Source organism: Fusarium mangiferae, assembly GCF_900044065.1.
Source record: "Fusarium mangiferae strain MRC7560 genome assembly, contig: FMAN_scaffold011, whole genome shotgun sequence".
Lineage (NCBI taxonomy): Eukaryota > Fungi > Ascomycota > Sordariomycetes > Hypocreales > Nectriaceae > Fusarium > Fusarium mangiferae.
Window position 1 is genome coordinate 1,731,651 of NW_024573931.1, and position 14,275 is coordinate 1,745,925.

The 14,275-nt window shown below is 49.5% G+C and overlaps 6 protein-coding genes across 6 annotated transcripts; 3 read left to right on the top strand and 3 right to left on the bottom strand.

Moving 5' to 3' along the window:
• Positions 1-111: 111 nt before the first annotated feature.
• FMAN_10383 (uncharacterized protein) lies at positions 112-2,962 on the top strand (the record flags this gene model as incomplete). The annotated part of the gene is made up of 5 exons (XM_041821053.1): positions 112-167; positions 233-369; positions 419-1,556; positions 1,604-2,372; positions 2,426-2,962. 5 exons carry the CDS (start codon positions 112-114, stop codon positions 2,960-2,962), a joined length of 2,637 nt encoding a protein of 878 aa, XP_041686871.1.
• Positions 2,963-3,627: 665 nt separating this feature from the next.
• On the bottom strand, positions 3,628-6,608 carry FMAN_10384 (uncharacterized protein; the record flags this gene model as incomplete). Its single annotated transcript, XM_041821054.1, has 6 exons — positions 3,628-4,953; positions 5,010-5,195; positions 5,245-5,336; positions 5,388-5,502; positions 5,552-5,704; positions 5,766-6,608. 6 exons carry the CDS (start codon positions 6,606-6,608, stop codon positions 3,628-3,630), a joined length of 2,715 nt encoding a protein of 904 aa, XP_041686872.1.
• An 830-nt stretch (positions 6,609-7,438) lies between these two features.
• On the top strand, positions 7,439-9,428 carry FMAN_10385 (uncharacterized protein; the record flags this gene model as incomplete). Its single annotated transcript, XM_041821055.1, has 3 exons — positions 7,439-7,806; positions 7,860-8,166; positions 8,217-9,428. The coding sequence occupies 3 exons, from the start codon at positions 7,439-7,441 to the stop codon at positions 9,426-9,428; spliced, it is 1,887 nt and encodes a 628-aa protein (XP_041686873.1).
• Positions 9,429-9,842: 414 nt separating this feature from the next.
• FMAN_10386 (uncharacterized protein) lies at positions 9,843-11,279 on the top strand (the record flags this gene model as incomplete). The annotated part of the gene is made up of 1 exon (XM_041821056.1): positions 9,843-11,279. One exon carries the CDS (start codon positions 9,843-9,845, stop codon positions 11,277-11,279), a length of 1,437 nt encoding a protein of 478 aa, XP_041686874.1.
• A 55-nt stretch (positions 11,280-11,334) lies between these two features.
• FMAN_10387 (uncharacterized protein) lies at positions 11,335-11,943 on the bottom strand (the record flags this gene model as incomplete). Its single annotated transcript, XM_041821058.1, has 1 exon — positions 11,335-11,943. One exon carries the CDS (start codon positions 11,941-11,943, stop codon positions 11,335-11,337), a length of 609 nt encoding a protein of 202 aa, XP_041686875.1.
• Positions 11,944-12,378: 435 nt separating this feature from the next.
• On the bottom strand, positions 12,379-13,895 carry FMAN_10388 (uncharacterized protein; the record flags this gene model as incomplete). The annotated part of the gene is made up of 3 exons (XM_041821059.1): positions 12,379-13,538; positions 13,596-13,734; positions 13,791-13,895. The coding sequence occupies 3 exons, from the start codon at positions 13,893-13,895 to the stop codon at positions 12,379-12,381; spliced, it is 1,404 nt and encodes a 467-aa protein (XP_041686876.1).
• Between the last annotated feature and the right edge of the window lie 380 nt (positions 13,896-14,275).

A 14,275-nucleotide genomic window follows, 5' to 3' on the forward strand; every position in this document is an offset into this window, starting at 1 on the left:
CTCACAATTGCCCCCCTCTTTCTACAAAACACTTCCAGATTAATATCACGCCCTGAAAATTGCTACTCTTTGCGTTCTGTGCGTTTGTTTTCTACAAGAATTCTAGGCATCATGGCACCAAAACAGGCGACACTCGGGTATGTCAAGTCCGGCCAGAGCACAATCGGGTGTGTGGAGGGACAACTAAAATTTAAAGACTCGATCACTGACCAAGGCCAATTGGTAACCACAGGAAGTTCTTTGGGGCAAAAGGTGCGCCTCCTCAACAGACAAAGCTCTCCTTCAGCAGCAAACCCAAAATAGAAGAAGTCGTGAAGGACGAAGAGGAGGCTGACGTGAAGGTCAAACCGGGCTCAGATTCTGAGAAAGGTATTTTGCTACTTCGATGAAATCCTACGATAATCTAAATATAGATCAGAAACAAAGAAGCGAGCTAGATCAGAAGACAAGCCCAAGCCCGAGCCTACACCCATTAAGAAAGAGGAAATCGATGACGAGAGCGATGGACCTGTCACTAAGCGAGCACGACGAAGTCGAAAGCGAGTTGAGGAAGACGAAGATGATGAAGAAGAAACTGTGAAGAAAGAGAAGCGTACATCCCCCAAGAAGTCAAATGTCGCAAGCACACCCCCAAAAGTCAAGTCGCCCGAGAGGTCAAAGACAACGCCCAAAGCCAAGGCGGCCAAAGAAGCCACTCCTGAGGAGAACGACGATTCCGACAAAGAAGAGGCATCAACAGCTTCAGCTTCAGACGCCGAGCTTGACGACGAGGCAGATATCGAAGATAAGCCTGAAGTTGCTGCCAAGGCTCGTGAGAAGGTCCAGACAAAGTTCAAGTCCAAGACGAAAGACCCCTATCCCGACTGGAAGCCCGGCACCCCTGTTCCGTATGCGGCCCTGTGTACAACCTTCTCTCTTGTGGAAATGACCACCAAAAGATTGATTATTATGGAGCATTGCTCTCTTTTCCTTCGCCAGGTCATGCGCCTGACCCCTGAAGATCTATTACCTACAGTTTTATTAATGATCAACAAGTTAGCTCCTGACTACGCTGGTATCGAGCTGGGTATCGGCGAGTCGTTAATTATGAAGGCCATCGGCGAGACGACGGGACGAAGCCTCCAGGTGATTAAGGCTGATCAGAAAGAAATTGGCGATCTTGGATTGGTGGCTGTAAAGAGTCGATCAACTCAGCGTACTATGTTCAAGCCAAAGGCTTTGACTATCAGGGGTGTGCATCAAGGCCTAATGAACATTGCTACTGTCACTGGTAACGGTGCTCAGGGGCGCAAGGTGGATGGTATCAAGAAGCTTCTTGCTGCAGCTGACGCTAACTCCACCGGTAAAGTCGATATTACTAAGGACAAGGGAGGTCCGAGTGAAGCCAAGTTTATCATTCGATTCCTGGAAGGAAAGTTGAGACTTGGTCTGGCTGAGAGAACCGTTCTTGTTTCTTTGGCGCAAGCTATTGTTGCCCACGAAGCTGATGCCAGGGGTAAGGTCCCTAGCACCTCAGATCTTGAGAAAGGTGAATCAATTCTCAAGACTGTCTACAGGTAAGCCACATGAAACACTGTCGATGACCCATACTTACAAAATACAGTGAACTTCCGAGCTACGACGTGATTATTCCTGCGATGCTAGAACACGGGATCATGAAGCTTAGGGAAAATTGCAAGCTCCGACCCGGCGTACCTTTGAAGCCTATGCTGGCCAAGCCGACGAAGGCCATTACTGAAGTACTCGATCGCTTTGAGGGACAAACCTTCACCTGTGAGTATAAGTATGATGGCGAAAGAGCACAGATCCATTATGTGGCCAAAGATGCGCCTCAAGAACTAAGCGAGGCGAGTCAAGGCGCCGCTAAGGAGGCTGCTGCTGGTGTTGCTAGCATCTTCTCCAGAAACTCCGAAGATCTCTCCCGGAAGTATCCCGATATCCTTGCCAAACTCCATACCTGGGTCAAGCCGGACACCAAGAGCTTTGTCCTGGATTGTGAGACAGTAGCCTGGGATGTCGACGAGAAGAAAGTGTTGCCCTTCCAGCAACTCATGACACGCAAGAAGAAGGATGTCAAGGTTGAGGATGTAAAGGTCAAGGTTTGTGTATTTGCATTTGATCTGTTGTACCTCAATGGAGAAGCTGTTGTCGAGAAGGCACTGCGTGAACGACGTGAGCTTCTCGAAACCGCGTTTAATCCTGTGGAAGGCGAATTTTCCTTCGCCACCCACATGAACGGCCAAGAACTGGATGAGATCCAGGTCTTCCTTGACGAAAGTGTCAAGGCATCATGTGAGGGTCTGATGGTAAAAATGCTGGATGGAACTGAGAGTGGATATGAGCCCAGTAAGCGAAGTCGTAACTGGCTCAAGGTAAGATTTCAGAACTGCATTACTAGAAGCCGTACGACTGACTGCTATCATAGATCAAGAAGGATTATCTCTCAGGCGTCGGTGATTCCCTGGACCTTGTTGTTTTGGGCGCATACTACGGCAAAGGCAAGCGTACATCTGTTTACGGTGCATTCCTTCTGGCCTGTTACAACCCCAACTCAGAGACATACGAAACTGTTTGTAATATTGGAACTGGCTTCTCAGAGCAGGTCTTGGAGGATCTCCATACCCAACTCTCTGAGATTACCATTGATAGGGCTAAGCCTTTTTACTCCCACTCTTCTGGCGGTCAACACCAACCTGATGTCTGGTTTGAGCCTCGGTATGTCTGGGAAGTCAAGACAGCCGATTTGACCCTCAGTCCACGTTACAAGGCCGGTGCTAAGGAAGGTGTCGACCCTTCAGGAAACAAGGGCATCAGTCTTCGATTCCCTCGCTTCATCCGTGTGCGAGATGATAAGAAAGCTGATGCTGCTACGACAAGTCGCCAGGTTGCTGAAATGTATCGCAAACAGGAGAGCGTGACAAAGAACAAGGGTCCCTCTGTTGATGATGACTTTGAGTACTAGAATCAGTGTTGTTCTCTTTGGCTTTCTCAGGAGAGGTTTATGCATTGGCTGGTATGTTGCTACTCAGGCGTTGGTTTCATACTATATCAGGCAAGCATGGGAGTTGCACGTTGAAAGAAAAAGTAGGGGTTATTTCGACCTGACCATTACTTCATGATAATTCAAGTGATCTTATGACAAATCCTCAGGTCTGAATCTAGCGTCTTGTGTCCTGGTGTGCAGTTTTTGGTTACCAATAAGGGAGTACTTCTGGCGAGCTGAATCAATGTCTGTCATGCTTTACGGAAAACATCTGACACAAAGCTCAGATACAAGTTATTTCAAGATGTACTAAGCCTAAAATAAGTATACCTCACTATTCTTATTAGTTTCCTATAATATTGTCCTTTTTTGTCTCCCCTTGGCTATGATTTTACAAGATGGGGGGCACATCTTGTAACAAAGCCCGAAGCACATGAGAGCGCTCGATAAGAGGTTGTTCCGGAAACTGAGATGTGAAGTACTTTGTCAGGATAAATTTGTACGAAGCGTTGAAGTGTACGTTCATATACATTGATAGCCTACCAAGAATAGCAAAAGCAAACTCGTCTATATGATAGAGAAAATTTAATATACCCACGATCCATCATACATGCATGACCCGGCATCAAATCTACAGGATCCCTTTATAACATTGGTTCTTCCCCTTGTATGCTATCACCATCATCGGCACCGTCGCCATGTAATAAGCCACTACTTTCACCGCCGCCATTGTCGTCTGCTATCCTGTCGGTCACGCCAGTCTCATGACCAGCACCTCCAGGTGCCAGACCCATGGTGCGGCGTGTCTCTTCGGCACCATTGAGGACATACCAGACGTCCTTCTTTGTCAGCAAGCCCTGCAGAACACCGCGATCGCTGAAGAGAAGATATCTCAGGCCAAGCTTTTGGAAATATGTAGCGACAAGGTGAAGACTTGTATGCGAAGCCCGGGTGAGCGGTGTTTGGTCCATCCAGGGGCGAAGATCCAGTGTTGTGCGTGGATCTGCCATGGGCTGGTGAGAAAAGAAGGCTTCAGTCTCAGGGGGCAGCAAACGAGGTGCTTGCGTCGAGGCTGAGAGATTGTATGCCAGCTCGGCACGAGAGATATATCCAAGAAGAATGGCTTCTCGGGGATCTGATATGACAGGGAAACCGCGGTATGGGTGCATCTCGAGGATAGTGGTGAGAGATGCGATGGTGTGACCTGTGGCGGTAAGAACTACAAGATCCTCGATGCGAGTCATGACTTGAGAAGCTGGGATGTCAGGAATAGATTCGTTGTTCTCACTATTGTCGAGAAAGGGATACTCGTTGAAGTGAATCCACGATTCGTAGATACCGCGACGAGAGAAAGCATCGCCCACCCACTTTGATATCATGACAGCGATCATGATGGGGAGAACATAGGTGAGGGCACCCGTGAGCTCGAACATGATGACGACAATAGAGACGGTCAAGCGGGTTACTCCAGCAAGAGATGCTGCTGCGCCGACGATGGCATATGTACCTGGTGTAACGCAGGGTATATCAGGTTCGCATGAGCCGAATAAAAAGAATCCAGGGTGATTGGTAACCCAAATCTCCATGATGATACCTACGGCGCGGCCTGTTAAGGCACCAATGGCCATGGAAGGGAGAATAATTCCGGCGGGAATTTGGAGACCGAATGTGACAGCGGCGAGGAAGAAGCCCAATACAGATGCAAAGACTAGGAGGACAATGGTCCTGGCCGAAGCAGCTCCTGTTCTACAGAGGCCGATGGGGTCATCGAGAACCTGCGAGCATTCTGAAAAGAGGTTGGAGACGAGCTCAGTCGTCTGCACCTTCATGTAGAAGTTGGGATAGTTGATGAGGGCTGTGAAGAAGGCCACGATGAGAACCTGGACGATAGGGCCTGGAATCCATCGGTTCGACTTCTTCCAGCGAGCAATAGCCATGTTGAGTCTTATGAAGAGACCGCCATGTATGCCCTGGAAAGAAAATGCTGTTAGTTACTTGTCCTGTTCGGACTAGATGTTGGACTTACACCCATGACGCCTAGTATGGCGTAGGGGAGCAGCTCAAAGCCATGCCATCCAATGCTGTAGTGGACTTGATACAAGACAAGCTTGCCAGATCGAAAGGGGTCAAAAGCCTGAAGAACAACTGCAGCAGTCATGGCACAGACAAAGCTCTGCCACATCGTCTTGTCTGGAAAGTAGTAGGACAAAGTCTGGAGAGAATTAGTATTGGTTGGGGGCCTGGGGCTGAGCATAACTAACCTCGAGACTGAATAAGACACCACCGATGGGGGAACCAAAGGCAACTGAGACACCTGAGGCGGCAGCAGCCGAAAGGACCTCACGTTTGCGAGCTAATGGCGTTAGCTGGCGACAACTGACTGCATTACAGGGAAGCTCTCTACCTTCATTGTCATTGATGTTGCGGAATAATTTCGTAAATACGTTGGCGCAACAGCAAGCAACATGAATTAGGGGGCCTTCTTTGCCCAACCACATGCCTGATGCAACAGCAAGAGCCTGTGATGGTGTCAATAACGAGCTGGTAAGCAGTATAGACTTGACTGACGAGACCAAGAGACTTGGTAATGAGTGTCCAGAGTCCAAGGAACCGTCGGATAACGAAGCCCCCCAGGACAGTCTTGATTTCTGGAATGCCACTGTGTTTTGCGTAAATGGCATATTCTTGGACGAGAAGTGCTGCGACATATGCAAACAGCATCTTCGAATTGTTAGCCATACGAGGCAGTTGAAGTTATGGGGTTCCGGTCCAGTGTACATACCGCGAAAGAAACAAAGAAGAGATACTCAATGAACCACTTGCCGCCTTTTGAATGGACTCCCAGAGCATCGCCCCAAGTCTTCCAACCGTCACATTTGGAGCCTTGGTCATAGCCATAACAGCAGAACGCCTTGTTTAGGTAAAAATGGCCACCTTCTGGCCCACTGGCGCAGTACCCTTCCTTCAAATCCCCAAGCCAATCGGTCGTGACGTTGATGACAGCAGCTACAGTGCCTACAAGCATACCCGTCAAGAGCAGGACGATCCAGACTTGGCTGGCGTCAATGAGGCGCCGCACATAACCTATAACCCCAGACGCACTCGAGTATAGCATGCGCAATCTCTGGCGCTCCTTTGTGTATTCGAAGATCCAATCGATGGCCGTAAGATCCTCATAACCGACTCGACGCCCTGGCCCCTCAACATACCAATCATGCGGCACACCATCCTTGGAAGCTTCGTTGAACACGACAGTTTCAGAGCGCGGGGGAGTATTAGAGCTTGGATAAACAGCAGGAGACGGGCCTCTCGAGGAGGCATGCGGTCGTGAACCTGTGATGGCGGAGAGAAGTCGAGAGGGCGCAGACCAGAGCGAGGGGCCCTGTCTGCGTTTAAAGGTCATGGGCGCACTCAGATTGCTCTGAAGCGGATCGTCGCCGAGCACATGATCTCGGTCGCGAGATCTGCCACGGTCGCTGTCATCGCTGGCGTTGTCATCAAGGAAATCGAGCTCATCGCGATCGTCGGAATTGGAGTTTGGAGTATGCGACGAGGACGAGGCGGCGGAAGCAGAGGCGGAAGCGGAAGCGGAAGCGTAGGGGTCGTTTTGAGACGCTCCAGACATGATGCGGCTCATGACATTGTGATTATGCGGTGTAAGAGCTCACAGCTGGCCCGGACGGAGTCTTTGGCTCGTGAGAGTTTGAAAAAGGGAGAGTCGAGAGGAGATAAAGGTTAGATACGAGGTTGTTGGTGTCCATTTCAAGTGCACGCGCTGTTGAGTTGACTCGGAGAGTTCAGTGGAGGACACGCAATGGCTACAGTTGGTCTGGTTGGTTGTTGTAGGGCTTGGATTGCCTAAAACGTCGACTGGACCAGCTGAAAGCATTGGATGCGCCAATGGATGGTGCCCGAAGGGTGGTTGTTTATAGCTGAGACAAGGAAGAGTTTTAAAGAAATACTGAAACATTCTCGGCTGTCATTGTCTCGAGTTGCATCTAAATCAATTTCCTGGTCTCGCGAGGATCTTGGCTGTCATTGTCCTTGTCGCAACTGGCTGAAAACACTTATTTAGGTCACATTCCTGATATATTCATCAGTATATGATACCGCGGAGCGATATGCTCAGATCTCAACAATAATCAGTGTTTATCATTTACCATGTAAAATGAATTCGTTGATATCACTCCCTCCTTTCCATAGATGTTGGAGGTTTCTAGAAACTCATCTACTGTACCTACCTACCAAGGCACGCACGGAGGGGAATTCATAGAATAGTGGGACCCAACAAAGTTGTTGCATATCAAGTCTATCGATACCTTACACAACACATGTGCCCTTCTCAAATATACGGTCGAGTATTCATCTTCCTCAAGACACTCAAGTGCTGCATTCGACGTATGGTTCTAGCTCGGTATCCGGAACTCTACTCACGGCTGTAAAATAGGGTCCAAGATGGCTGAGAACACAACAAGTGCTGCTTCTCACCCTACAGACGTCAACAAGATACAGTCACTTCTCAAAGCCAAAGATGATACCCAAAGATTCGTTGGACTGGCCCTCCTGAAATCTCTTCTCGACAGCTCAGAGCAACTCCGCCAGGATGAGCAAACGGTTCAAGGTCTATGGTCCAGCCTCTCACCCAAGTTCCTCGACCGACTACTACGCACAGGCTCAAAGCCTTCAACCCAGAATTCAAAAGAGATGTTGGATTTGGCTGTATCTGTCTTGTACATCTTCTCCATTCTTCTTCCCGACCAGGCCAAGAGTGACGCCAAGTTCATCGACAGAATCCCCTTGCTTATCAATGCAGTTCTCTACAGGTACGAAGCCTCGCCGCCAGGCAAAAGGAACAAGCTAATAATGGCTGTTTTAGCTCTGAAGATACCACAAAGCTAATACTTCAACTGCTACATACGCTAGCAAGCTCACAGCAAGGAGCACAAGAGTTTATCAAGGTGGAAGACTTTAGCTCCCTTACAGAGATCGCTCCTAGCCATGCACAGGTTCTGGATATCTTTTGCTTTGCATGGCTCAATTCTATGACAACCATTGAAGATCCCTCTACGCTGGTGAGGCAGATTGACGACACGATTCAGAGTCTGGTCTCATCATTCACTGGAACCGATGCTGTCACTCTTCTCGAGTTCCTTGGTTACGTTCTTCGGCATGCCAACTCTTCAGTGCGTTTTCCACACCTTCTCCGAGTGAGTCATCTAACCATTTGCTCCAGATCATTCCTCAGCATCCCGAGTGGCTCAAGGTAGTCGTTAACTACATTCGAAACCTCGTCACAAGTAGGCCAACACCTGAAGCCCGAGCGGCATATACAAACGCCACAGCCTCCATACTCCAAGCTTTCCCGTCCGAGGTACCGAAGTTGGTGTTTATCGACGACAAAAAGGATGACAAGGCCTTCTCATACCTACTCATCAACCTCCTGCTCATTGATATTCGCTCTTCGGCTCCCACTCTTCTAGAACACTTAAATGAGCCCGAATACCCCAAAGTCTCAACACGCCTCACGTCTGCATTCGACGTCATCTCAATCTTCATTGGATACCTCGTGCAGTGTTTGGAAGACGAGTCCATGGAAACCTTCTTCATGACCCCCGAGAACCTTCTTAAGCTCCGCAAGGGCATTTCCGAGACAATGTCTCTCACAGCCGAATACCTTCGCGATCGATGGGATGCTTCTGTTGCTGGAGCCATGGGACTACATCCAGACGCTCGAACTGGCACGACAGACACATCAACTGGTGTTCATCACACACTCGCTTGGGACTCAATGAGAGATAATGCTGACGATGATATGTTCATACTTTCAGCTGTGCGAGCGTTAGCGCTCTGGCTTCGAGAAGAGGAGAATGATATCCTGCGAAAAGAGGCTACTGGTTTGATGGATATGTTTATGGACCTTTACAAATCCAGCTCTCAACATAAATTGGACTTCCGATCTCCTGTCCTCGTGGCTCTCGAGGGTGTGACTACGCTACCCCAAGGTCGCGAGCTGTTGCTCGCCAATGAAGGGTGGGCAATTCTCGCTCATGATCTGATTTCTACTCTGCAGCACGCCTCACGGATTTGCGGAGGGCAAGAGGCTGTTCGGGCTACAGACATTGTTCGCATTCTACTTCCCATAGTTGAACAAGAATCCAACGGTGTTCCTGAAGCTTGGATGGATCTCATCACTTTAGTAGCAGCATGGGATATCCCTGACTCAGAGTTATCATCTCAGGTACAGGAGGCAGTAATATCCTCTTTGCAACTTTGCTGCTCGGTGCTTGGGGCGGCGAACCGGGGCATGCGACAGAGATACAAGCACTCTATTGCTGCTATCTTTGGTATTGCGTCTCAACTTGCTAAGCAAGTCAATCATGATAACGCTGAGAGGGATATGTTAGAAGATGTTCTCGCTACATTGGGTTCGTTAACGCAGGAGTGATGACAACCACGGGATAGCATTTCAGACGTAATAATATTGAGACGACATTCAGAGCTAAATACTGTGTGGAATAGATAGTGCTTATGCCAATACGTCAAGCGGTTAGATACATCGTGGTGCTCTGTCCTACCCCTCACGAGATTGTGGCATCCCCTTTGACCAACAGTAACTTCATCAATAACGCTGACGAAATGCGGGCGTTGCGTTGTAAGAGATGAATAAGCCGCCTGCTTACATGGCGCTGAACGATGGTGCCTCGTATAAGAGGCTTCTATTCATACGCTCTATCTAGCTGGTCTCTAAGTCCTGATAGAATCAAATATCAATTGATAACCTCTGCTCATGAAACGTCTCCTCGGCTTATCGCGACTAACTTCCATCAGCCAGTTTCTTAAGCGCCAAAATCTTCATACAATGGCTACGCACTACGACGTTATCGTCCTCGGCTCCGGCCAAAGTGGCAACCCAGTCGCCAAAGCCTTTGCCAACGCTGGTCGCAAAACAGCTGTGATTGAGCGTATGGCGCTTGGGGGAACTTGTGTCAATGTAGGATGCACGCCTACAAAGACCATGATCGCCTCTGGAAGAGCAGCCTACATGGTCAAACGTGGTAAAGACTATGGCGTACACGGAGGAAATGGTAATGTTGAGATCGACATGGCTCGGGTAAGGCAGCGCAAACGTGAAATCGTGGAGCAGTGGAACGCCGGCAGTGTCAGAGGCTTGAATGCAGCAGGTGTCGATGTGATAATGGGCGGTGGTAGCTTTGTCGGCGAGAAGAAACTCAGAGTTTTGTTGAACAATGGGGGCGAGAAAGAGGTCAGCGCCGATCAAATATTCATCAACGTCGGTGAGAGGCCATCGAGGCCAGATATCACAGGTCTCGACGACGTTGATCCAGCACGAGTACTCAACTCGACTACTATCATGGAACTGGGTGAGGTTCCACAGCGTCTCGTCGTGTTGGGCGGCGGGTATATTGGCCTTGAGTTTGGGCAGCTCTTTCGCCGCTTGGGTTCTGAAGTGACTGTTATTCAAAGGGCCAAGCAGCTTGTGCCCCGAGAAGACGCTGACGTGGCGAAGTGTCTCCTGGATATCCTTCAACAGGATGGAATCACGGTTCATCTTTCAAGCACAGTGGACTCGATCTCAGCTTCCAAGAACACAAAGACATCTTTCGCAGTGAGCATCAAGACTCCGGGAGGGGAGACAGAAGTTTCTGGAACACATCTTCTGCTGGCAACAGGCCGAATTCCCAACACAGATAGCTTGAACCTCTCCGAAGTTGGCATCAAGACGACCCCTAGAGGTCACATTATTGTCGACGACAAACTCCAGACCACGGCTTCAGATATCTACGCCATAGGAGACTGTCACGGAGGTGCTGCTTTCACACACATGTCCTACGATGATTCCCGCATTATCCGCACCAACATCATCCCAGAAGCTATGTCATCGACAACTCCAGCTATGCCGACGACAAAGGCGTCGATTTCACGAATTCTGACTCCCTATGTCATGTACACCGATCCACAGCTTGGCCATGTTGGGCTCCACGCTAGAGACCTCGCCAACAGTGCAAGGGAAGTGAAGACTGCCGCGATGCCTATGAGTTATGTTGCGAGGGCGCTGGAGACAGCAGAGCCACGTGGTATGATGAAGGCGACTGTGGATGCAAAAACCGGCGAGATCTTGGGGTTCACATGTTTGGGATTGGAAGGTGGTGAAATCATGTCGATTGTGCAAACTGCTATGATGGGCAATCTGAAGTGGTGGGATTTGGAAGCAGCTGTTTATGCTCATCCGACTCTGGCCGAGAGTCTGAACAACCTGTGGGGGCACTGGGAATGATTGATGTACCCGAGCATGATCATATATGAGATATGTTCTATCAACATGAAGGCGTTCAAACTGCTGTGCTCTGTGGCTGCGTCGCTACGGCAGCTTGGCCTGTCTTCTTTTCAGCTGCCTCCGCTTTAGCACGTCGTTTCCTCGCTCGCCGCACCTCAATTTCCACGTGTAGCATTTCAGCGTTGACAGAAACAAGCCTTGGGATAATTTCCTCTACTGCTTCCACGGAATGTGTTTGCGCCGTGCGGAGAGGCATAGGGGCGAATAACCCAAACCATCGCAAGGGGTTCTTGTTCTGTTTGCGCTTCATTTCTGTAAGGCTGGTGGCCTCTTTGGCGTCTATTGTTGATGCATCGTCAGACTTCTCGGCTGAGGAGGTTTCTTTCTTATCTGCTACATTGTCTTCTTCAGGAGCAGGGAAGATTGAGAATGTTGGGCTTGGGCTGACATCCTGCTCGATGGCAAGAAGGCGTGTTGCTTGCATTCTTTCATCGTAGTGATCCTGACCGTACCTCATGCCTCTCTCGCCAGCGAAATTAGCTCGGGCGATATTGTGAAAGACATCGGATTGAATCCGAGATAGATTCTGGCGGAGTTGGCTGTATTCGTCTAGCAGACTGAGATAGCGCTCAAGGAGCTCATCAATGTGTTGCTGCTCCTCCATGATGTGTGCTGACATGAAAAGTGCTTGTTTCTGGGAAATGTATAAGAATTCGGGGTAGTTTAAGCGGAATAACGACGATGATCGGATCTTACGTTTTGCAAAAGAGGAGTCAGAGAATTTCGATGCAAATATATCATCAAGCTAAAAACGAGTTACACATGAGGCCGTTGAGAGAAGATTGATTAAAGCTGCCTGCAGGTAGGTACCTAGATGAACAGAACAGCAGTTGTTCCTTTTAGGCTTAGCTTGGATATGGCCCGCGGTGTCCGAGACGTCCCTTTCGGGCAGCGAAGGACTACGTATACTTTCATGTATAGGTAGGTAGGTAAGGTACTATGTGTAGTCTAAGGTGTTTAAATACCCTCAATCTTGAACCTAGAATAAATCTACTGTGGATTGTTTAGGCTCCAGCTGAATTCTGTCTCCCCTGACCTCTTATCTAAGCTTGACCTTCAGTGGCCCGCCCGTATACAAAACAGTTGGAATAGCGGACGCGAACACTACTATACCCAGACTCCATCCGACAGTTGCCCAACCAGCGCTATCCTTGACCATTCCGCCCATTATAGGCCCTACCAGAGACCCTCCCGAGTATGCCATGTTGTAGAGGCCATATGCTTGAGCAATCTGCCCCGCACCTTCAGTGCCGTCCTCGCCCTGGACGGACCAAGTGATCTCAGCCATCAAGGGCCCGAAGATGCACGCGGTTGTGATACCCACACCAGCCAAGAGCCCGCAAAGGAGGATCTTGTCTTGAATCGTATCCTCGTCGACGAACCTCAGACATACAACAAAGGGCGTGGCGAAGAGGAAGCCGAACGAAGCGAGCCACTTAGGCCCGTATCGATCGCCAACCATGCCAACCACAGGTCCCAAAAATGATGGCAGAATGACCGGGAGGAATATCAGTCCCGCTCCGATGGAGTCCCAGCCAAATATCTCGTGTGTGAGAAGGGGAAGAGTACTTTCGAGCGCCGTGTTGATGAGTGCCTGAACGAAGGTTCCCCACAGAGCAGCCAGGAATCGAGGCTGCCCTAGGAGCTTGACGAGTGTCTTGATAGGTGATCGTGATGGGTCTGATACGTCCTTGGTCTGCCCATCTGTTTGCTGAGCGATGTTGTCTTTATTCTTCTCAATGTTCGGTTCCTCCGTCATGACATGTTCTGGATCTGCCACGGCTATAGGTTCCACCCTACCAAGCCACCTTTTGGCGTCCTTGACCTCGATGATGAGGAGACGCAGTGCAATGTCAACGGCCAGAAGGCCAAAGCACATGGCGAAAACGGAGTAGTAACCTCCCTTTCCATATACGAGACCTCCCAGTAGAGGTGCCACCAAGATGCCCAGACTGCAAGCTGTGCTAATCCAACCCATGGCCTTGCCGATATGCTCCTTATCGACAGTATCAACAACAAGCGCAAGGCCAACGGTCCATGTTAGTGCGGCCGATATTCCTTGCAGAGCACGGCCGATCATGAAGAGAGCAAGCGTGCGACCTACGCATAGAAAAACAGTAGCACCACACAATACAATAAGCCCTATAAGCATAGGCATCCGGCGGTTGTGGATTCTGTCGGCCAGATAACCCCAGACAGCTGATATAGTCACCGTAAGTTATATACTGCCACTTCAAGTGAGGACTGTGTACATACGAGAGCCAGCCAAGAGTGCAGCACCAAACACGGCCAATGCTATGGAGACCCAGTACTGCACCCGGTTTGTGCTGATACCAATTCGATCCTGAAGAGAGAATGGAAGTATGGGAACGATAACACCATACAGAAAGATGTCCTGAGGCCATATTATTCAACTGGCTTTTCAGAGTTGAGGAGCAACCGGCGACTTACAGTGAAGATTGCAAAGGAACATGTGGTGACGATGAGACCAGCCGAGGACCGCACCTTGAGCAGAAACGGCGGCTTGTCCTTGTGAGGCCATCTTAGCAACCCCATGGCCAGCAATTGACAGTCGGTGCTTTGGTTAGTGAGCTTCTCAGGCCCGAGCGTCCATCATCTCAAGAGAGGTCAAAGTCTGGGAAGACGGATCTGAACTGACTCTTTTTCAACATCTTCGTACCCACTTACGGACCCCCGGGTTGCGGGCATCTCGCGCCCCGATGATGGACGGATGACAGGTCCGGACTCTCCATTTGGGTTTAGCGCCCTCTCAAGACTGTGATGTGATGAATGTGATGACTTTGAGGTTGAGATGTTTGCCGAAGATGCGGAGTATCTACAAGCTATTGATTACCAAGGCTTAGCTGCAGGAGGAAACTAGTTATAGATCTACGTTGACAGAAGAAAGATGTGGGAGGCAGGCCGAGATGCAGGGT